Source organism: Agelaius tricolor, unplaced genomic scaffold (assembly GCF_023055355.1).
Source record: "Agelaius tricolor isolate 1412-34295 unplaced genomic scaffold, bAgeTri1.0.p SCAF_8, whole genome shotgun sequence".
Lineage (NCBI taxonomy): Eukaryota > Metazoa > Chordata > Aves > Passeriformes > Icteridae > Agelaius > Agelaius tricolor.
The window spans coordinates 36,584,156-36,608,554 of NW_027269268.1; the positions used below are offsets into that span (position 1 = coordinate 36,584,156).

At 38.4% G+C, this 24,399-nt stretch overlaps 2 protein-coding genes across 6 annotated transcripts; both read left to right on the plus strand.

The window, feature by feature from the left end:
* Positions 1-1,076: 1,076 nt before the first annotated feature.
* NMU (neuromedin U) lies at positions 1,077-15,227 on the plus strand. Of its 5 annotated transcripts, XM_071432351.1 has the most exons (10): positions 1,077-1,752; positions 4,548-4,606; positions 7,930-7,977; positions 8,076-8,135; positions 8,688-8,717; positions 8,826-8,876; positions 10,880-10,954; positions 13,093-13,146; positions 14,429-14,468; positions 15,044-15,227. In XM_071432351.1, exons 1-9 carry the CDS (start codon positions 1,605-1,607, stop codon positions 14,462-14,464), a joined length of 561 nt encoding a protein of 186 aa, XP_071288452.1. In that variant the 5' UTR covers positions 1,077-1,604; the 3' UTR covers positions 14,465-14,468; positions 15,044-15,227. The 5 variants fall into 5 exon arrangements, with proteins under 5 accessions (XP_071288452.1, XP_071288454.1, XP_071288451.1 ...); XM_071432353.1 differs by lacking the exon at positions 10,880-10,954 and having other exon boundaries at positions 1,463-1,752; XM_071432350.1 differs by lacking the exon at positions 8,688-8,717 and having other exon boundaries at positions 1,463-1,752.
* Positions 15,228-15,377: 150 nt separating this feature from the next.
* PDCL2 (phosducin like 2) lies at positions 15,378-24,305 on the plus strand. Its single transcript, XM_071432356.1, is given in 5 exon segments — positions 15,378-16,604; positions 19,566-19,668; positions 19,670-19,719; positions 21,280-21,419; positions 21,422-24,305. Coding segments are annotated over 5 exon segments (615 nt in total). The 5' UTR covers positions 15,378-16,371; the 3' UTR covers positions 21,511-24,305.
* Positions 24,306-24,399: the final 94 nt, after the last annotated feature.

Consider the following 24,399-nt stretch of genomic DNA (forward strand, 5'->3'; position numbering starts at 1 on the left):
AATTAGTTCTGTCCCCAGACGTATAAAGAAAAGCTTTGCTACTGAATCTGATAAAGAAGATGCTTCTATTACTAAAAGAACTCTACAGCATCTTAGCATTCTTCTTGGCAAAGCTTTTGCAAATTTGATGGCCTATCAAAGTGTCCAGGGTGGCAGAGCCCACTTTATTTCACGTACATCTGATATAGGTGAATGCAAAGAGCAAACACCAATGCTATAGCTATAAATCAAAATTTTGCTTTGTTTCACAGTAACAGCCACTGCTCTTGTCAGGCAGATTTACTCCACCACATACTATTTAGCCCCCAGTCAAAACCCACTGAAATGGTAAAAAGAACTGCAAGTTGTTTTGGAAAATGACAATCTCTACTACTGTGCTATTGTCACATTCCTTAGGAAAAACGCAACCAAGAGAAAAAAATATGAGTGCATGTAAAAAGAAGGGGAAAAAAAACCATTAAGGCAGACTCTAAACTGGGATCTCCCATGGGAAACCACTTCTGTAGCATCAGAGCAGCACCTCATCTGTGCAGGATCTTCCTGGAGCAAATGGGGAGAATGCAGAGACAGACAGACATGTGCCATACTTCAAAGTCAGACCTTGCTGCTGGGCTCGGTGTAAGGAGCAGGTCAGCACTAGCCTGAGCATCTTGCTCACTCTTGGCACTGGTGACCATCACTTGCTGGATCTGACAGCAGGAGGAACGGCAGACTCTGGGTAGCCACTGTGGTAAGCCAGACCTTGTTGTGCTTCAGGGATGGCTGGGCTAAACTGCCCAAGTGCCTTAACAGATCTGGAGTCTGTGTACTTTTGACTGTCATAGAATGTAGTTGCTCTCATTATCTACAGGCATAAATAACAACTGGGACCGAGGTCTGCAGCTGTGTTATAAGTGAAATACCTTGCTAAGCACAATATTAGGATTTTAATTGCTCAATATTACCCTTTTGCTGAGTTCTGTTTCGTGGTGTGGCACTGTGCGTGTATTTAAGGCATAGGAAAAGTCTGGAGGCAGTCACACCTCTGCAGCCGGGAACTATTCAGAAAATTCAGTGACCAGTCGGCGGGTGCCGAGGCAGAGGGGTGTCCATCTGTTCATCCCCAGAGCCACCGACGGCTTCTCCACACGCCAGCTCGACGAGATTTCCTCCCACGTTGGGCTAGCTGGGGGCAGATCAGCCAGTGGGTCGCACTGACCCGCTGTACATCACGCCTGTGCTCCCCGGCACACGGGGCTGGGACAGTGTGCGAGCCCCGCTCCTCGGCCGCCCCCGTCTCGGCGCTCGGAGCACCAGCGGCGGTGATAGGGAGCGCTACCGCCGCGCCAGCCGCCGCCGCTCCTGCCGGGCTCCGGGGCACGAAAACGTGGGGGGATTTGTTAAGGAGGGGGTTTAACAAAGGGCCTGGAGCCTGGCCAGCGCCTCGCCTCCGTGCCGAGCAGGGACTCCCCCGCGCCGGGGCGGAGCGGGCTGAGTCACCCGCGGAGCGGGGCAGCCCTCCCGAGCCGGGCTGCGGAGCCCCACGTGTCGGGGGCTTTAAAGAGTTGGGGCAGGGAGCGAGGGCATGCCCAGCAGAGCGGCTGGCAGAGCGGAGCTCGGCGGACATGGGACACCTGTGCCACCAGCAGCGCCCCGCGGGCACCCCCGAGCGCAGCCCGAGGAACGGAGGAGACCCGGGCGCGGCGCTGCCCGGGGCCCCGCTGCTCCTCCTCCTCTTCGTCCTCCTCGCTTCCTCGATTTCTGCTTGCAAAGGTGAGCATGGTCTCGCTCGCAATCCCTGCCCGTCGTGGCGGAGCAGGGTGCCCGCAGCCGGCCAGCCTTGCGGGCTCGGCTGGGCACGGCTCCGGGCTTGGTCTGGGGGCTCCTTCCCGTATCCCGGCAGGATTACTCTGTCCTGGCAAAACACTCCAGCAACTTGGGGAATAGGCTTTGGTTAAAAGAGATTTCATTTTAAGTGTCATTTACTCTGATTTAAAAAGGTAAGAAAAGACATGAAACAACATGTGCCACAAAATTGCAGGACAGATTAGGATCCTCTGGCAGCCGTTCCAACCTGTAGCAGTATTGATCAGGTGAGGAATCCCGAATGTTGCTATTTTTGTAGCAGGGGGCTCTTGTGAAACATCTCGCGGACTGTTTAACAAACCAGGTTCTCTTTTTGACTCTATTTTCCCACCTCAGACAGATTAGATGTTTACACCTTGTAAAGTAACGTTACAAAATGCTGTGCAAGAACTATTTATATTTTATTTGTATTTTATTTGTGTGATTTGATCTACTTGTGATGGGGTTTTTCTGCTTTGTTTTGTTTTTTTAATACCAATAACCAAAGAAATCTAATGGTAGCATACTTAATATGTTAAAAATAAGTTCTGAAGATGTGGAAGAGGGGAGGGAAGGAAGAGGAGCACAATGGAGGGCAGTGGCACACAGTATTTCATCACTGTTCTTACACAAATGATTGCCAGGAGCTTGTTTAGGGATGCAGTAGAGGGAAGAGAAGATGTAAGATGTGAGTCCCAGGCTGTGCATATGGCATTCTACTGCCTTGAAAGAAGTTGCATTTCTTAAAGAGGGCAGAATTGAAGGATAGGAGAGCAAATGTGCTGTGGATGATGTTGATTTTGTAGAATGATTTCCTCCTCCGTGTTCCCTTTAAATAGGACTCTTTTCTTCAATAGCACATGCTTCTTTCTTACTCCCTCTCTCTCTCTTCTCTCTCTCCTCTCTTTCTCTCTCTTGCCTTCTTTTTTTTTTTCCCCTTCCCCCTATGGTTATTGTGTATATTACAAAAAAACCTTACCGTTTCACTGTGTGTGCTGTTGTGGAAATGAATGAAGTCCTGTAGGTACTGCAGCCCTTTTCTGGATGGGGTGATGAAGGAACACTGCTCAGCCCTTGGAGGAACACAGTCCTAGGTGCACAAAACAGATAGGATTGCACATGAATGAAACTTTTCTGAATATGTAGAGAAGGGTAAAGGAAAGTGAGGAGTGGGAAACAATTTCTCTTCTCTGTCCAGAAGTTTATGCTACAGGCCAAAAATAAAGGAGAAAGTTATGATATTCAGGCTTTCCTGCTTGTTGCACTAAGGTTTACTAATGCATGCAAACAAATTTCTTTAGGTCTCCCTGAAAAGCCTTGGGAACCAGTCAATGGCAGAAGCAGTGTTCAGAGATAGGCAGGCAGTGCTTTGATGGGGAAGGTGTTCTAATTTGAAATGTTGCCCTGTTCCACTCTTTTAACTAGGATACTAATCCCAGGTGACACCCCAGTTTGAATACACTAATTTAAGAGCAGAAGACAACATAAGACAACTGTAGCAGCTTTAATTTATTTGGCATTTTTCTTTGAAATGAAACAAAAAATTGGAAATCAGTTTCCTTGTAATGTGAACAATTCAAACATATTTTTAAAATCCCACTTCTATAGTGTGAAATTAAGAGCCTCTCTGACTCTTTTTGGGGTAAAGAAAGCATCCATAGTAATTAGTCACCTTAAGTTTGTGCCAGTACAAAAATGTGGTTTTGAAATCCATCCCGTTCCATTAATGCCTGGAAATAACTACTATTGTGATTATTGTTATTAGGAGCAAATGTAAAACAATTAACATGATGGCATGTATTCTCTGCTCCACTGGACATTCTATCCAGGTCTAGAGGTCCAGCACCAGTTTCCCTCCCATGGGAGTTACAGCACATCCCCTCACTGACACCATTGCGTGGTGTCTGACATACTCACAATTTGGTGATGCTCATTTCTGCTATTTACAGAGACTCTAACAATGCACTGCTATCAGAAATAAACTGCCAGGTAAAATAACAGTGTGGTAAGAGGGATATTCTGGACATTGAGCTGGAAGGATGCTGGGACAGTGGCTTCCATGCCTGCAGCCTGGGTGGGTAGAGACAGAGAAAGGATCTCCCCCAAGTTAAGCACAGCTTCACTGCATAATTATGCAATTAAGAACACATTTAATCTACTGAGGGACAAGCTTTTCCACATCCCATATGCAAGACAGAGGAAACAAATCCAGTTACAGATGTACTGTCTATCACCTTGTCAAAACAACATGTTCTTATCATGGGCACTATTTATATGCAATCTTCCATTACGTAGTGCATGTTCAATTCTGCAGCTGTAGCATGCAAGAAGGCAAGAAGTGGAGTCCAGATGCTCAACTCACAGTGCATGCACTGGAGGTGAGCAGAGCTCTCAGAAAACTCGAGGTTGTAGGAACTGGACTGTGATTTTCTGAGCAGGTCTCAGTGAGACCTAAGTAACTTCCGCACTGTTTATTGCTCAGACATGTGAGTGTCCATACCTGCTGCGAACTTGTGATAAAGCATCCTGCTGTGTTGCTGAAAGAGAGCAGGGAAAATCTACCAGACAAACCACAGAGAGCACCCAGGGTCACAGACTTCCTTGGACCAAGCAGCTCTTGGCCTTTGCAGTTAATAGTTGTGCTAGGTATGTCTGACATGGGACACTTACACAAATGACCTTTGCTAGGGTACAGCATTGCTAAGCACAGTTTGTGCTTCCAGGTGCACCAATGCCATCCCAAGCACTCGAGTCAGATGAGGATCTGCAGCTGTTGAGAGAGGTAAGCATCATCTGCCATGTGGTATTCTCCCATTTCTTCTGTGCCCATCCTTGCTACAGTCCCACCTCACTATCCAGGGTTTCTCTTGCACAGAGTTCATCTGTGTTCTCTTCCAGTACATCTTCCTGCATGTCTCCTATACTGGCATCAGCAAAGAGGTGAAATATCTAATTTTCCAGGTAATCTGAACAGTTGCTTCAGGAGGATGTTGGGACTAGGTGCTGAGAAGATATTGTCTTGTCTCAATGGAGAGCCATGTTTGAGAACTGTCAATGACCAGGCAGACACTGTCCCCGGAAACATCACAGTGTTCCTCACATCTGGTAGATTTATAGTATATATAGTAGTTTTATAGGCTGTACATGATCCTCAGGAATTGTTTCAACTCATACAATCTTGCTTCTTGCGTCCTCTGTTCTGCACACAAGGCTGGGACACTGTTCAATCCTATCCTAGCCTCTCAATTTACTAGTTAAAGAACAGTGTACTGTGTCAATTAGCCCCTCTGATTGGTATCATAACTTCCACCCTCATCTCTGAAATGAACGTTTGTTTTGACACACATGAGTGTGACGCATGTGTTAGCACAGGCTCTTCCCTGCCCTTTTGGAACAGATGGAGTGGCAGGGCATAACATGTGGAGAGGGTTTGTCCTGCAACTTGCATGCCCTGGTGTTGCTGCAACTGTCAACTATTGTGTTGACATTTAATTTAGTAGCTTTTGATAACATTGGAAAATAAGTGACTCATCACAGGGGCAGATGCAGAGAGTAAATTTCTTCTGACTGAGACAATTACAGGAGACATTCTGCTTACTGTCATCTCCCCACAGTTCATATTGGACATAAATTGGACATTGACTCAAAACTTAACCTATTCTAGACTGGCACTTGAATGAGCCCTAGTGATGTTGTTCACCTGGGAAAAAATGGTCTCTTGGGAAGTAAGAACCTGACAGCTATAAGGAATTTTTGAAAATTAGTTATTTACACTCTGGATTTAAAAAGCTGTTTTATACATTTCTGCATGTCTTGATAAGATGTGATAGCTGTAAGATTTGTCCCTGTGGTGCCTGGAAACCAAGACAAAGGTCCTGTTGATTTTAATGAAGAAAACAGTGTGCATAAGATACTAAATATTGTAAAATTTTGTAATAGAAGCAATATAAAAGTGATCATTAGAACTTGAATTATGCTGGACTGGAAAGGGTCTAAAGAAAGAGAATTATATATATAATATATAATATATAAATATATAATATATAAATATATGATATATAAATATATAATACATATTTATATAATACCCTAAATCAACCTAATTACTCACTCATACTAGGTCACTGGGGTTTCATAAAGTGCAAGTAAGTAATAATTCTTCCCTCTTTGCTACTTTGCTAGTGGATCATTCAGGAGAGACCCTGCCTCTAAATAAACCTAGTATGTTCCAGGAATGGCTCTGAGTTTATAAATATGAGAACTTTGTCACTAAGTATTTTGCTTCATTACTTGTCTCTTACTTCCTTTTGTTTCTTTATGTTAATTAACCAACCCCAAGCACCTTGCAATCTTCTACCCTCAGGCCACATTTCTGAGACAAGAGAGAAAATTTTGGAGAAGAAGCATGAAATATAGAAACTATTAATTTTTTAAAAATGAATTAACAGACATGGTGGCTTTTCCTCAGCCCTTGCTTTGTCTGCAAAGGTTTTAGCTGAAAGATACCATTGTGTTGACCACAAAGCAGTCTCTGGCTTGTTCTGCTACTGAACTGTGGTAGTTCTGTGTGTCAAGTAAATAAACGAGTAAAACCCAAGCACAAACAACCCCCAAAAGGAAATAGCCCTTTCTTTAACATAAGCTTCCAAAATTACTTCAGCTTGATTTTATCTCATTCATTGCTGACTCCTTCCTCTACACTTTCTTTCTCTATACTCTGAAAGTAGTGAAGCTGAGCTAACACACTCAAACACGTGCAAGATGAAGGAAAAAGAGAACAGAGAGGATGTGTTACCAACAAAACCTATTTGAAAAGGGAATCCTGTGAGCTATTAGTTTTTCCACTATATCTGCTGATGCTTTTTCATAGATTGGCTCTGGAGAAATGAATCATCTCTTGTTCCGAAGTGCTCAGATAAGCACTATTTTTTTTTTTAATTTCTTTTTTCCTTTAATGTTTTCTTTGCTAATGCATGGTACTTAGGGCTTTTTCTCTATAAAAAATTTGCAAGAACAATTGCATTGCCCGCTCTATCAAAAAAAAAAACCCAAAACCACTATGTTTTTAAAAGCCTGTGAACAACATGAGTGGCAAAATTTTTTATTTTGTCTAACACTAACAAATATTACATGGAAAAAAATAGCATATACTGATTGAGATTACTAGGATACAACTTTGAAGTTACTTAATAAAATTGTAAGTTGCTTTTTGCCATCATTGTTAAACTCTGCAACTTCATTTGCAGTGCTGGAGACTTTTCCTTACACAATACTCCAAGCTTTCAGTGCTGGTAATATTATTTCTCTGACCTCAAATACCTTTTTTTCCATTTCTTATTCCTTCTCAATTAATAATTCCAGTAAAAATTAATCAGTATTACATTATTCTTTCATCTTGGAAAAGAGACAGAAGGAGGATGTAATTAATACAAGGTTATGAACCATAGGGAGAGGATGGAAGGTGGAGATCATGACAGCATGGAATAAAGACAGCTTTGAAAAGACTGGTAAAGACAAACAGTAGTGGTGCTTCACACAGTGTTTAGGAAACTTCTGGCACAAATTGAGTGGTGTGCATAAGATGTGCCAGCACATATCATAAGGGATGCATGTGTCATACACCTGTAGGGATGCAGTAATCCAATGAAAGAGTTGTGTTTGAGGATTGATCCTTGAATCCCTTGCCTAAGTTTTGTTATTTTCTTCACAGTTTTGTATAATTCAAAGATATTGCAGAAGAGATTCATGTTCATAGTTCGTGCCCCAGATGCTTACAATTATAACTTAAAATATGACTTAGTCTGAGAAGTTTGCAGTTAGGAGGAGTATGTGCTGGGTACAGAATAAGAGTCACAGATACATATGTTTGTTCAGATCATACAAATATAAGTTTGTTGCTGTTGTTGTTTTCTTTTTTTTTTAAAATATGGTTAAGGCCCTTTCCCCCTTTAAATGCAAGGTACTTAATGAATGGACCTATAAGGATGTCTTACAGTAGGCAAGCTTGCCATGCCATTAGCTGCACTTACCCTTTTCTGAAAATATGCATATTTCACTCATTTTTATTACTCTGACTTCCTAAAAACACTGTGTGAACTCTTACAGATAGATGATGCATGTTCTGCTTACCTGTCCACAGATTCTCAGCCTCAGGTGAGTCAGACAGAGGTAACTCTACTATTTGGATACTGTTTGTTATATGTAGTAGAATTGGAAGTGTGATACCTGAGTTCCTGTTTTCATTGCATTAGGTATCCAGTACACTGGAAGAACTTTGTTTTTTGATCATGGGATTTCTCCAGAAACCACAGGTAACCCACACAAAAGGCTGCTTAGCATTTTTGAAGCCTGATCTCTTCCTGTGCCATTGTCTACAATGAATTCTGAGGACCCAGTATGCAAAGTGTCATTCAGCACTGGAAGTACTTCTATCAGTTTTTACTCTGAAATGCCATGTGCCAGAATGTAACACCTTGTAAAGACAACAGGGATACATCAATGTTTGGAAAATTATCTCCAGGTTGAGTAGAAAGTGTTATGTGCTTTTATTGCTCTAGACTAGAAAAACTACGAATTCTCAACAGACAAAGAAATTTACTTAGGAGAGTAAATCTCCTAAGTAAAGGGGATGAACAAGGGAACATCTGCTAAACACATCTAACTCTTCTAGGGCAGAGTAATCAATGCTCTCTACAGAGTCTGAAATTATTAGTTAGATTGATAAGCAAGGCATACAATATATCTGCCAAGGAAGAAGGATATTTCAACCCAGTGCTGAAAAGATTATGTATTTAATCAAAATTATCAATTGTTCTTTTTATTTTAATGAATAAAAGCCTTTCTACCAACTATTATTCCCACAGGGTTTAGATGAGAAAGACAACACCAAAAGGGTAAGATGTCTATATATGTCCTACAATCACACTAAAAAAGGCAAGAAAATCTTAAAACTCTTGCCCTGCTTTGTAGTAAAACCCCACTTTTAATTTTTTTTTGAACAGTTCTTATTTCATTACTCTAAGACTCATGACTCGGGGAACTCAGACATCATGGTAAGTGGCATAGCACCTCCTTATGAGTGAGTACATGTGTGACTTGTATACAAAACCAAGGCAATATTCCTTTTTGTAGTAGTCTCTCCAACAGTACAGCAAGCTCAGGACTGGGAGTTGCATGTTTACAGTACAGAAGGGGTTTTAATAATATGGGAGAGGATGATCAGTACTGTAGAGTTGTGAAAAAAAAATCTAACAAACTCACCCGAACATTCATGGAAACTCGACTGAATCTTAATCTTGCAGTTTCAAATTTTAAGAATGAGAACAAATACTTTTTTTGGGTATTGGAACATAGCACATGCAGAGATACAATGTGGATTTACAGGACCTGAGAACATGACCATAACTATTAGATACTCTTGAAAGCATTTCTATTAATTTTTAATTAAAGTGTCTTAATTCATTTGTACATATCATAAATAGTATTTAAGTCTCACTTGGACTTTGGATTATATTTTGAATGAAAAGTATAGTTTAAACCATGGCCAAGAATTGTTGCTCTAAAAGTATTCTCATAAACCAACAAGCCAAGCACGTGATCCATTCTTGCTTTTGAAATGCAAACATACTCTGTTATCTGTGTGCATCTATGCACCACAGGATTTTGAGAGACTTAAACATATTCATATTTTCTTATTTCTTAACAATTATTCTTACATGCAAATGTCCATTTTTGACCTGTTCTTTACATTTCTTCAGAAATATGTGGTGTGTTTCCTAGAAAGTGACATTGCTCATATTGGTGTCAATGTTTTCATGCTACAGCTGCTTTGGAGGCTTTAATGGCAATTAAGGCACAGTGAAATGAGCTATTTCTGCTGCTGGTCCTGCTTAAAAGGTTACTGCATTCCACTGCACCACCATCCTGAGTACCATCGCTGCTGCTCCCAGAGAGTACTGCTCTCTCACTTTTGGTTTAGCTGTTCAGATGACAATTTTCTAGCCATTCTCAGAGATACTTTCTTAGGTGAGATCCATCACTCTCATCTTTATAAGCTCTCTCCACTGGCTGCACGACAGAGCCCAAGTGGACAGCTGGGATGTTCATTAACTACTTCAATCACAGCAGATTCCTACTTTTTTTAGGTATTATGATCCCATATTGCTTACCTTAGGCAGATAGCACAAAATTGGCTACAAATAAGCAAGTTCTTTTTACCTGTTAAGTACAATAACGCTTTGGTAACTCTGGTTATAGTTCTCTTAATTGCATTACTTTTCCAAGCAGTATTGCAGCAAAAATGCATTGTTTTTTAAATTACATTTATATGAGTTGAAGTTTTAAATTGGTTAATGGAACATAGGTTTTTTACACTTTATTTCTTCCTGTGGACGTCTCTCCAGAATCCCACATAGCTGGGTTTTTCCAGGGTGAGTACTTAGGCTGCACACAATGCCACTGTGCATAATTAGGCTGTCTGCAAGCCTAAAGTCTTGTTGAACACAAGGAATTTCATGATCAGAGCTTAGATAGAGTGACCAGCGCCATGGTTACAAATGTCCCTTGAAAATGGATTTCTACTGTGCACTGTTCTTTAGCAAAAAATCAATTTTTTTTGTTGCCATTTATTTTGAAGTAAAATGAACTTATCAGTACAACAGAGGTTGAAGCTGCTAACTTCTATAGTAGAAAATTGTAGAAGTGTTAGTAGGAATACTGTATGGAAATATTCTCAGTACCATTCATAGAGACTGAACAAAGTTTGAATAATTCCAGGAGTCTGTAAATGGTTCTGAACTTTCAATTAGCAAAGGTGAGGATACACAGCTTTGCCCTCCATCACTCTGTGTAGTGTAAATATAACTGTTGATTTCTGTCTGTTGTCAAGTCAAAATGTTTTAAAAAAATAAGTTTTTCAATTAATCAGTTTCTCAGTCTTTAGTCCTTTATTGGTGCATGTTTGGTCCACGAGTCAATACTGCAGAAGGAGACTTTTTGTGCATCATAAGGGCCAAATTCCACTGTTGCTCATGTCTGTGTGTTCATGTCCTCTCAGTCATCTGTCCTGCATCCTTTACTGCAACTCGTTCCTCAGCTAAATGAGAGAAGACTGAAGAGATACAAACTGGACGTATGTAAACTGAAACTCTGCATGCTTATGTTCTTACACTTTGTGATTCATTATCTGTTCCAAAAATGCCCTTGTAGACCTTTCTGCTTATATATTTTGGTTGGTCTACCCAAATCTTGATGTCACAGAATGTGCTTCAGGAAGGGTTATCTTGCTGTTATCTTTTTTCTTCCTCATACTAGGAAGAAAAACAGAACCTGCTGTACATAAACACATCCACCTCTCTCCCTGACTAGATAAGGAACTGAAAAGGTGGATGAGTGAAGGAGGAAACATGGTCTATTAAATTCATTCTTGCTCCCCAATTTGAAACAGCGCCAGATTTTTTCACGGCTTTGATTCCTCTTGAGCCACAGCCTGCCTGATAGAATATGATCTAAGAAAGAAGAGTCAAGCATTATTTTGGCTAGTCAATATAGGAGACTGAGCAAAATACCTTCTAGAGGGCAGGCATTAAAATAAAACTCTAAGTAATCATACATCTTAATGAATACATATTTTTCTGTGTACATATATATATGCAGGTTTGTGAATAAACTTGATATTTATTGTGGCAGTTTTGTTTTTTTTTTTACATCTCCAAACTCTTAGAAGTTTAGAAGGCAAGTGTTACAAAAATGACAGATTGTTAGCTTCAGCTGTTTACTAATACCAAACTTCTGACATGAACTCAAACAAGAACATGTAATCTTTAAGGAGAGTCTGGCTGTAAGAGGAAAATGACATTAACATAAATCACAATTTCTCACAAGTAATTTTACTCTTTCTGTTCTGGATGAATTTCTTAATCTTGCAACAGCTGCCTATTTTGTTCCTGTTTTCAGTTTTTTTCACACATTGAATAGAAAAAGTAGAAAATATTACATATGAATACCATAAGACTCAAATGGCAATGTACAGAAAAATTTTTACCCTTTTGAAATATAAAAAATTATAGTAGTGATCAGATTATAAATCCAAGATGGTTGTTTCAAATGCAGATAATGCTAGAATGAGAAGAATAATAGAAATAAAAATAATACAGATGTTTCATGTGCAGTAAGAAACAGAATACAATGCTATATGTGATGAATTGAAGTCAGAATTAAAATTAAGACTCAAAAATTATGTATAGTTTAAACTCCACTTCCTGTGAAAGCTTCCCTGGATTGAATCTACTTCTGTAGTTTGGAAATGATGGGAGTCATCCTGTTTTACCCAATTCTCACAGCATTAGCAGAGAGCAGGTGTGATTCCTTTCTATGACACTTCACCTTATGATATTTACCCAGGAGATCACAGCAACCCAGTTTTTAGTTGAGAAATACTCCCACTGCTAAATAAAAGCCATCTTCATTTTAATGTTCTGGTAAGCATAACACTAAAATTATTTGGTTACTTAAGTTTACTGTCTCCCCACCTGCAGGACAGACACATCACTTCTCTCTGATGCCAACAGAAGGAAATAAAACACTGTGATTAAGCTTAAGTGTTCTCTAATCATGAAGGTCTCATTAAAGCAACTGGATACCTTACGCTTTGTACTTGTTACATTTAAATAGAATGTCTACTTTCTTCACTATTTGTAAGCCTCCTTGCTATGTGGATCACTGGGCAGCTGTTTCACCCTGTGTGCAGCATGGACAGGAGGGACTGTCACAAGTACTGCTCTTTGGGAGTTAATGTGAGAGGGGTGGTTATGGCACATCTTTGGGAACAGTCTGGGGTCTCATTCCTGGGAGAAGCCCAAGTATTTCTGATATTTAAACTTTGTATTTTTGTCCTCCTGCAAGATGCAAAAAGCAACTCTATCTGTAGAGCTGCTGTCATGAAGACACTCTTGTCATGCCTGGGTAGTGAACCCTGGAAAATCAGAGGCAAAGGCTGTTCCTCAATTCAGTTCCTCATTGCTGTACCATTCAGAAGCAATCTGAGCTGATCTAAAACTTCAGGTGGAATTTGGCTCCATTCATACGTTCTCTTCCATTTCTACATGACAACATAAACTGTGTTAATGACATGGGGAAATGCACATGAAGCATTTAAGGAGTAAAAGTGTACGTAGTACTGAAGAAATATTTTATATATGTATATAAACAACCTCTCTGTATGTATTAATTTACAGCTGTAGCTATAATTTAAAATACTTTTTTCTTCAGGAAGAACTTCAAGGACCTGGAATGATTCAAAGCAGAGGCTACTTCTTCTACAGGGTACGGTTTGTTTATTTTTTTTTCTTTTTGTTTTGTAGTGAGAGTTAAAAAAAACTGTGATTAAGGATTAAGTTAGACCATTCCACCCTATAGGACATCTCCATGTCTGCTCCTGACATTTCCTTGTATTATAATAAAGGCATTGTAGGAATTTTTTCAAAATCATATTCCTAGGTTTGTGTATACATGATACCATCCTATGCCTTAAGAAGTCATTGGTTATTTTGTACCTATTTGTCAGAGAAAGTTCTAGAAAATATGGCATCTTGGAAAATCTTCATAAAGCATTGTTGAGCAGGGTGTGTTTGCACATGACATGAATATGATTCCACGCTTACACGCTATGCTAGGTCTGACCTTGCCGTTTTCCTTCTGTTTTGACCAGTAAGGTAAGAAATTAGATACAGAAATTCTCATGAGACTGAATCTACTGTGTTCATCTTTTGCACCATAGAGCCTTTTTACTTCACTTTAGCAAAATTGAGAAGGTGGCAAGTCAAAATTTCTGGCATTTCTACTTAAATAAGAAAGTGGCTGATGGCTTTAAATAAAAGTGTGGCTAGGGTTGTACTCAATGATCCTAAAGGCCTTTTTGCAAACTAAATTATTCTATAATTCAAATGAAAAGACCAGAGATTTGTATAGTTACACTTCTTATATATCAGGCTTGGATCCTTAGAGTTGTTATGACAGGCCAAAGTTATGGGTAACATTAATATTGGTGCATTCTTACTTCCAGAGTAAAAGACAAATCCTTATTAAGCCCAGGAAGAAATTTTTATCAGCTTTAGTAGAGATTGTATCAAGTCCTTCACTAGTGCAAAATATTTCTGAAAAACACTACAGTGAAAATAGAAAAAGTCCTTGCCTACATCAAATAATACAGTCTAAAAAGAAAATCATTGAGAGTGACATGTATTTGTTTGTTAATAGCAACAAGCACTTATAATGAAATAATTACAACAATCAGAAAACACATTTTAAGAAAATGCAAAAAGAATAAGGGTTAATGATTTCTTGAAGTGACCTCTTATGGCTTTCTCCCCCTTATAAAATCATACAAGATAGATAGAAAATTCATTCCTCAATCGATATGCAGTAAATTTTAGTGTATAATTCTCCTCCAGAGGAAGATACAGATTAAACCATAACTTATCTAAGGTCTGTCTTTGATAATAATCACAATGACACTACTGAGAAATTCACTAATTTGTTTGAGGCTTTGTTACTAAATTCTGTCAGTTTTACAGAATATATAACTTACTGAATATTTGTCTTTCAGCCACGTAATGGAAGGAGATCAGTGGGTTTTCGCTAAGGAGGTATTTATTTAATGCTTTTGATCATGATCTACATGTAAATTAGTTCATTTTTATCCAAATAGACCACAATATTTTTGTTGAGAAGTTGTCTCAGAAAGCCTTTAGCTGTGTAATCAGCTTAGATTTCCACCCACAAACTTTTCCTAGATGTGTTAAATACACTTGGATGTGTTAATTACACTTATCTTCGAAGTGAACAGAAATTGCAGGTATTCAGTTCCCAGAACAAAGAGCACAGAGGTGTTTCAGGCAGCAAGAAATGGAAAATATCCCACATTTGTAAACAATTTGGAAATACTAATGATGACAAGTGAATCTAAGAAAGAACTGAGTCAACTACCTGTCAAAAGAGTGCTGAGAAGTAAACTGACATCCTGAAGGTAATTCCCTAATCTCACAAAGATAAAAAACTCATACTGAAACTGAGTGCAAACTTCAGGATTTAATTTCAATGCCTGCAACTATTTGGAGAGATGTAAAAATGGAGACAAATACCATGTATTTTCTAATGTATTTTATTCTGCCATCATTTTAAAGTGTTATATCAACAGCTAATGCTGTATCTTATTTTTCAGGATTATAGATTCCTGACTTAGAACTAAAACTGCAAGAATGCTGAGTACATGGACATACTGTTTTCCTTACAATAATTATTCATTATTAATGTACAATTAGAAATCACTTGAATGTAAATATTCTTAAACCAGATTCTGTTAAGGTCTTTACTATCTTGATTATATTAAAAGCATATTAAAATTCTTTGTTTCCTAGTGTTATGATGTTTACAACCACATGTAATTCAACTGTAAAAGAGTCAGTGCTCGCACACAACAGACATTGCCTCTAACAACCCTGTTAAGGAAATTTCCCCTTCTAAATAAAGGCCCTCAGCCAGACAGTGTTTTAATGAGAATGTTTGCAATCAAGACTACTGTGTTTGTTCCAGAATATGTTGTGACTTGTGTGGTTACCATCTGAAAAAAAAAAAAAAGAGAATCCCTTTTCCCTTAATAAAAGGAACCTAAACAAGTTGCACGTTTTGAAGAAATATTGTGACTTTATTTCAACTAAAATATAATGGCATGCTTTTTTAGCTATTAAGAATGCAGATGCACTATGGTTCTCATTTAGAAGACTTAATTGCAACTGGGATCACAATTCACTTGAAAACTCAAGTACTTTAGATGGAGACTGAAACAAACTCTACTCAGAAGTACAAGTTAGCCTTACAATCTTCCCATTTTATCTCTCCAAGTTTATTTTCACAGCAAAATTGTGTTAAATTATGTTGTTGAGGTTGTAATTATACTGAAAGTAACTAATCACTCAGAACTGGATGATCTTTAAGTCCCTTCCAACCCAAACCATTCTGTGCTTCTATGACTCAGTTTAGAAGTGGGCTAAAGTTTTAACATTGTATTGGCTGGTCATGGTTTGAATTGGCCTCAGCATTACTACTGCTTCTGCACTGAGCAATAAAACTTCAGATGGTAGTTGGAAAAATATGGCCTCAGAGGAAGCCAAATTGAGAAGACCTTTTCCTCTTCTTGCCCACTTGTTTTTGCTCTGCATTTTAATAATTAACACTTGTTATAACAAAATTTGTTCAATATTCATAGTTTAATTTTAATGATTTTCACTTAGTTATTTCAAAAAGGATCCTGAATTAAACATACAATGCAGATAGTGACAAGTGGTATGACATCTAACATGTACAGATAACGAACTTAAATAATTTCATAAAGAAGCCAGTCAGTCTAAGGAAGATTACCATTCTGAATTATTAGTAGCAATCCACCCCTGTATTTCTGTATTTTCCTGTATAGTTATAATTAAATAAAGTCCTTTTTGTTCCCTCTCTCTTACCCAGAGTTATGACAAATTTAACTCATTTCTGAAATAAATGCATATTTTTCTTTCATTAGTTCTACATTACATCTGCTTATTACTTTTCATACATTTAAAATGTTTGGTGACTCTGGAGAACAAAAGGTGGACTTCTTTTGTTTGTTTGTTTTTTTGGTTTGGGTTTTTTGTGTATCTAGTGAAACCATATGAATGAATGAATCTTGAAGAACTAAAGGGAGCTGAAGTTGGCTTTGATGAGACTGATAAGAAAGCTATTGATATGTACAGGTGTAGTGAGAGATATCCATCCAGATTAGCAGTGCACATGTCACTATTGTACATGCTCCTAAAAAATAAACTCAGAATATTTTGGATAGTAATATCTGCCGACTCATACAACCACCTTTTTCTACTTTCTCCTCTTTTGACATCAGATAGAACCCACATTACTGTCCTACTTCTTCCTGACTCCCAGTGGCACAAAGAAACAGTTTACATCATATTTTGCTTTGGTGTTCTCTTAGGGCAAAATTCCTTACTCTGATAGCTGGATATTTAAAAGACACTGTTGAACAGGCCACAGTGGAAACCACTGTTACACACCCTCAGTTGAGCTGAAGATGCATTGGGCCACGGTGTGTTTGGTGCTGTGCTATGTTTGAAGTGTTACAGTCTCAACATTTGTCCCAGTTACACGAGTAGGGCTCATTCTCTTTCTGCCTGATTAAAGGGTTCCCCTCACTCTGCCACACCAAAGACGACTCTGCACACTAAAGACACTTTCTGCTAGTCTTCAGACTTTGTGCAATGATGATAAATGTTCAGGTAAAGAAGTTCTGAATCCCATTTTCTCCCTCCTGTTTTGGATAGAGTTTTATGTGCATTTCAAGCCAGAAAGAATGGACAATTGGTTGTGGGTATCCCTTTTCTCTCGTGTGCACAAGAAAAACAGGAAAAACAGTATTTTGTGGCTTCAGTTTTGTGATAGATAATGTTTTGCATATGGGGTACTTGCCACCTATATGAGGATGGCATGCCATTAAAGAAGAAAACTGTATTTTAGTGCTGGAATCAAACTGTTCAGAATTTTTAATTGATTAAGTAATTAATTTGACTATTATGAGCAGAATACATTTCTTCTTCTAGCATAGCACTCATTTCCAGTACAATATGGTTTCTAAATATATTACTGTAATAAAAATGCAATTTATTATGAATTACTATAATAATTACTATAGTTTCACTATATCATACATTAAAATTTTTGTGCTGTAGTGGTGGTAGCTGCAGAACCACAGCATCACAGAATGGGGCAGTCTGGGTGAGAAAACAGTGGGTCATAGGTCCAACACCCCTGCTCCAGCAGGGTCATTCCAGAGCCCATGGCACAGGATTGCATCCAGCCAGTTCTTGACTATCTCCAGTGAGGGAGACTTCACAACCTCTCTGGGCAACCTGTTCCAGGGCACAGCCAGCCACAGAGTAAAGAAGTTCTTCCTCATATTCCAGTGGAACTTCCTGTGCATAGGTTTCTGCCCAGCCTATCTTCTGCTATTGCTTGGCACCCCTGACAAGAATTTGGCTTGGCTCCATCCTCTGACATCCTCCCTGCAAATACTTACATTGATGAGGTCCTGTCAACAGGTCCCCTCTCAGTTTTCTCTTCTTGAGACTGAACAGGCCCATTCCCTTCAGTCTTTCCTTAAAAGAGAGATGCTCCAGACTATAAACTCATGTGGTTTTAAAAGCCGGCTGTGAATCCCTAATAAACAGCTATTGTGTTTGGTTTGCCTCTTACTCAAAGTAGATTTTAATGACTTTTCTATTTCTTACCTCAGGAAAATGTTCATTTAAAGTTTACATTGAAGGAAGGCTCAGGGGAGACCTAATCAAGTCTATAAGTACCTGAATGGAGAGTATAAAGCAAACAGAGCCAGGGTGTTTCCAGTGGTGCCCCATGACGGGACCAGAGGACGTGGGCACAAACTGAAATGCTGGAGGTTTCTTCAGAATACCAGAAAACACTTTTTTACTGTGAGGGAGAACAACTGAAATGTTGCATAGTCTTCTTCCTTGGTGCTGTTCAGAAGCTGTCTGGACATGGCTCTGGACAGCCTGCCCAAGGTTGATGCTACTTGAGCTGGAGGGTTGAATCAGGTGACCTCTCTTCCAAGCCCAGCCAGGCTACAATTCTGGAAATCTGTCATACACAGCACACTGTTCTTAGGCACAACTGGGACACAATCAACCTTATTCAACTATTTAATAGGACTACACCAATCATTTTACTTACAGTGCCATAGAGAGTCAATGTGCTTATGAATTTGGGTTCAGAAAACTTTGGCACCTTGTATCAACTTCAGCAATTGTTGCTTTACGAGACATTCACGTGTATATTTTTGTACATATTTTACAAGTTACTCTGCTGAGTTCTGCCCAACATTGTATTGTAACTAAGAAAAATGAGGCATGCAGTTTACACAATATAAAGAAGCTAATGTGATCAAAACATTTTCTCTATCTAGATTCTACCTGTACTTACTGCTGTTGAATTGTTAAAATGACTAAAATAATTATAGGACTAACACAGTGTATCTGGTAATATACTCTCAGAGAAAGAAAATAATTCACATAAATATGTGGAAATTGTGAACCAAAACTATGATGTACTGTTGCTAGAGTATAATAGCATTGTACATTTATTATTTCTTTTAATTTTCTTTTTGTGAAAAGTAATTCCACAGCGGCTTTCAGTTAATTAATAGCTGCTTTTAGTTCGTCAAGTTTCAGTAAAACATTTTCCTTTTCTACCTTGCAAGTATTTTTATAGACGAAGACTGCCATCTACTGATTTTACATTTCAGCTTTCCTTAATTATTTTAAAACTGTCTGGTAAATACTAGTATAAGTACTGTAATCCCTCCTTAAACTAATCTCATATTCAGAATCACACAAATATTTAGTACCTGCTCTAATTTTTTCTTGCTTCATCTCAAATTATAAATGCTTGTACAATTTGTTTGTTACTCAAGTTTCCCAAATCTGATATTGATGAATTAAGAAAATTAATTTTAATGTTATATTATTGAATAAAGATTGGCATAGATATCATTCTAGCTCTAAAATTTTAAGACCAACAGCTCAAGAGTTACTCAAATAATTTAAGTAACTGAGATGCACTAGACATTCTTTTAAAATGCATGTTAAATGTTCCAAAGATGCTTATTATTATTTTTACTTTCTAATTAGGCAGCAACACTTCCAGGAACGGAAACGTCTTCAGAGGAGGCAAAAGTATGCTATGCAAAAGCAGCTAAGAGAAAGTTGTGGAAAGCACTATGCAAAAGAAGCATAGAAATGCTCCAGAGGATGTTTAGGTTATAATTAACCTTTATTGGTCAAGGTAATTACATTCTTGCATAAGATGCAGAATACTTCAATACAAAGAACTGAACTGGAAATTAAAAAAAAAATATAGAAAAATTAAATATAAAAGACTAATGAGATAGCAATTTTTTTTAAGCAATGGAATCATAGAGCATCTGACCTACTTGATTTGTTAATTCACTTTGTGAGAGTTAATTGTTCACTTTTGTTCAAACACATGAAAGACTTATTTTGCTGTGCATGCTTATCACCATGTGTGCAACCTTACTGAGATCTCTGGGTTTCACTAAGAAAGTGGTGTCCACTGTTTGCAGGTTCTTTTCTCAGCAGGAGTGGTCTAACAAGTTTATTTCCCCTTTGACTTGAACAAATCAAAAGCCTCTCAGAAAAAGTCTCAGTTATGCAAAATGAGGAAATCTTGTTAGTTTATCCACTGCCCTTAAATTCCCTAATGGTAGCAGAAGTTGTGACAGGATGCAGCAGAAATGTCAAAGGACTCCCATGATTAGTTCTGTGTATGTTAGCAATTCTATTAGATGTTTTTGGAAAGCACTGAGAATTAGTATAGAATGTTTAATCATTTTTTAGATTCAGACAAGTTTTCTCTTTTCCTCCTTTTCAAATTTTTTTGGGAGGGAGTTTCTTCTCAATTGTCAGGAATCAAATATTTTTTCCAGGAGCAAAAGGAATAGGACAACCAAGTGAAATTGTTAGAATTATAGTAATTTAAATTTCAAGATTTGAAGAGAGAAAATAGGGGCCTTTCTTAATTTTAATTTAATTTGCATAATGGAGAAGCAATTCTGTATTTTACCACTGCATAAATAAAAACCTCTGAGGAAACTTGTAATCCCTTAGGAATGAGTATGAGTATCCCCAAAATCTCTCATCACTATTAACAAAACTGGCTCACCTGCCTTTGACCTCCAAGGTCCACAGGCCATACCAGCTGATTTAACTTCAGTCAGATACAAAAGATCCTAATTGCTCAAAGGGCTGAAGGGGAGGGGAACGAGAAAAACTCTTGGTTTTGTTGTTTTCTGTATCTGTTTTCTTCATCCATTGGTTGGTTTTTGGGGTTTATATAGATTGTATTTTAAATAGTAACTATGAAAATAATGAACATGGTAAGGCATGGTAAAAATAAAAGTATACAAAGATTTCCCTGATGTTACTTAAGGAGTGAAGTATTTAATGTTAAACTAAGATCTAGTTTAAATAAAGTAAAATGTATGTTACAGATTCAAAATTGTCATTTAAACTCTACAATGGACAAAATCAGTTTTAAAAACTTAGTAAGGAATGAAACTGAGGCACAGTGCTTGAAGTGTCTGGTAACTTTACTAACATATTCTGTTTACAGTACTGCCATGTATTTTTTAATTCAACAGCTCTTTAAATCACAATGATCTAGGAAGAAGCTAAATAAAATTTGTCCTGCAATTCTTATAACATATTAAAGTAGAAGCAGACTATAGGAAAAGGTACTTGTGTTCTTCAAATGCTTTAATAACTTCAGTTATTTTACAAATAATTTACACTAGAAGTGTCATTATATTTCCTTATTCTTTTCTAGTACCCCAGTGTGTTTACTGGTTAATGAACATCTCAACCTGCTGGCCTGAAAGTTTCCAGAAGGCAAGTTTCTCAAAGCCATTGTAAACTGCTGCTTTCAGAATTCCAAGGACAGGTGTTTACCCACAATACTTGTATATAAACTAGTGAAATACAAGGCAGGTTCATTGGGATAGCTAAACGTGTGGGAAGATATCTGAAAACAGAAAGCACTAGGAATGTTTCTAAATAATTCACATTATGAAAAATTCTACGTTGTTTGTAATCATTGGATCTAAAGGCCACTTTTTAAAGGATGAAAAGGTATTTGATTATTTTTGAAGGGAAAGAAGGATCTGAAAAAAAGGCCAAGAATTTGTATAGAATTTGTGCAATTCTGTGGTGAGGATATTGCCTAAGCATGGGTATTTTGCAATTCCATGGTAAGATATTTTATTGAGATAAAAACATGTATTGCTTGAAAAAAAAATAAGATCATGTGTTCTGACATAAGTTAGTTCAAATACGGTTTTCTACTCCTTTGGTAAGCCTACTGGGAGATACCTACTGGCAGATACCACTACTGGAAGCTTTTATTTTCCAGATTTAGGGATAACTAGCAGATGCATTTCAGAGACAATGCCTTATCTGCTGTTATCTGCCACTTCAAACTAGAACGCTAGCTAGTAGTTTTAAATGTAAATAGGTCATCAGGGACTTTAGATACGATGGCAGAGTCCCTTCAAGTATCAAAGCTGGCTGCTATAAGAGCAGCATTGCTTCCTCTCAGCAGCGAGCCTAAGCCTCCCTCCCACGCCTGTGGCTGCTGCAAGGGACACACGCACAGGGTGTGACAGTGGGAGCGACAGGGAAAGAGCCAAACCTCCCCTTGGTGCCCCTGTCTTTGTCCAAGCAAAGTGACCACATGGCTGTAATTAAAGCCATCAGATGTGACAAAGCAGCAGCAAAATCCAAGCTAATCTGCAGGTTAAAACCAGATGTTTCTGGTGTGGAGTCAGTTACACTGTTTGGAAGAAAAGGCTCCAGGAATATTAGCCAACCGTGCTTTGCAAGGATTATGTGGATTGTGACAGGCTTTCAAGTCAACATTTTGGAGTGATGTGAAATTTAGTTTCAATACCAGATTCCTCAAACAGACCCTCTTTTGAACAGGCCAGCGTGGATCAAAAAGGAACACACTAAGCAGGTGGTCGTTCTGTGGCTCTGAAATACATTGTGCAGGATGGCAATGGCATTTCTCTAGGAAACATGGCTATAGTTAATGGAAGTGCATTGGAAATTTCTGCATTTCCAGCTCAATGCAGTCCCACCATTCACCAATTCACAAAAGATCTGCTGCTCCCAATCTGGCATAGTTTAAAAGGTGTGCTGGCTCTCACATAGCCCATGTGAGTGAATCAGAACTATCATTACACAGCAAAGTCACACTGATGACAAGAACAGAGCAATAGTATTTCTAGGAGAACAGTTTCATAAACCATCACATCATCTCTAAGCTGTCCTGTTCCTTCAGGATCCTACAAAATAGTACCAAAAGAGAAGTAGCATTAAAAACATGGCCTCGCTTATGCCACAGCTTTGGCAGAAAATGCAAATGTGTATCATCTCCACAGCTGTGTTGCCTGTCCTGATCTTGTCAAAGAACAATTTGTCACTGCAACATTGCAGTAAGTAAGTGTTATGCTCCTATTCATGCAAGGTGTGAGATAGTGCAGCATCCCTACTTTTTCTGAAGAATTATCACTGGTTACTAAAGATCTTCTGGCAAATTTGATAGAAGCTATTTGTAGCCTCCTGGTTTCTTTGCCATATTCTCGTTCTGATAATTAGGGTTTTTTTTGGAAAATAGTCCCACATTTTCTCCTGGACGTTCCTGCTGTACCCTATTAGCTCTACCACATTTCATCAAAAGAGATAATATTATTCACTTTCCTTATGTTACATTTTCTTCAACTAACAGCTGGAATTGGAGTATTATGAATAAGTAACAAAAATAAATATTTTTACTAATGCTTTTCAGAATTCTTTCAGTGGAAAAGCTCATGGTTAGCTCTTTGGGAGCACTACTGGTAAAGAAGCTCCTGACCCTACAGTATCTTTTCCTAAGGCTTTGGTCACAATTGTGAATCAAATGGGGAAACTGAACTACCTGAAAATTAACCCAGAAAGGAAATCCATGACAATTTGCAGTCAAGTTCTTTATTTTGTTCTAGACGCAAACACGAATTAAACTTCTATAGATACTTTTAGATACATTGCTACTCAGGTATCAACTGAAAAATACAATACTTTTAACTGAGCAAAAAAAAATTTGGATTACTTTCACAATATTACTTAGAATACACAATCCTGAACGTTTTATTTTACAGAAAACGGTTTGCTGCAATGCTCTGCTGCAGGCATGACAGTGTAATATCTGGTAGAGATAATTCATGCTATATAGATAGATATATGTGTGTATAAAATATTGTGAAGGTCCAAAGTTATGCCTTTGAGCACTCTGGCTGGGAGCAGAGTTCTATTCTCATTGTAACCAGTTCCCGGACAGCGTTAGGATAATATCAGGTCTGTTACTGTATGAATGGGACAGTCCCGGAACATCATAGATGATTTCCCCTGGCATCTGCACCCGGGAGATCGCATCTAGACCTTCCTGGACCATGATTAATGGAATGTCTCAAGGAACTCACAAGACCTGCACCTGGGCATGATTACATGTGCGGTACTCAGGAACTGGTATCACTCTACTACATGTGAATACAGCTTCTGCCTGGATACTCAGACATTCCTCTGAGTCTATAGATTCATTCAGTCTTTGTCTGTTCCTGCACATGTATGGATCCCGCTCTGCATGTGAATAGACACAAAGAAACGTGTGGTCACCTCTGCCTCAGGCAGAATAAACTGTATATAAGCTGGCGCTGGAAGCCCTCGGCGTGAGCTCCTGGGGAAACGCTGACACTTTGTCATTGGACCCTGGCTCACCCAGCGCCTGCACCCGGGGCTGACGCTGTTCAGGCTGTGGTGGTTCTTCTTCGGAATTCTATTTTTTGTTATCAATCCAATAAATCTTTGTTAAATTTTTCATAGATTTGGCTACCGATTTGATCATTTATAACAA

What these genes read in the sequence shown, in the direction of transcription:
- NMU (XM_071432351.1), top strand. Translation starts at nt 1,605, where the DNA reads ATGGGACACCTGTGCCACCAGCAGCGCCCCGCGGGCACCCCCGAGCGC. An exon ending in ATCTGCAGCTGTTGAGAGAG is followed by an intron (nt 4,607 to 7,929) that starts GTAAGCATCATC and finishes GAACTCTTACAG; the next exon opens with ATAGATGATGCATGTTCTGC. An exon ending in CCACAGATTCTCAGCCTCAG is followed by an intron (nt 7,978 to 8,075) that starts GTGAGTCAGACA and finishes TCATTGCATTAG; the next exon opens with GTATCCAGTACACTGGAAGA.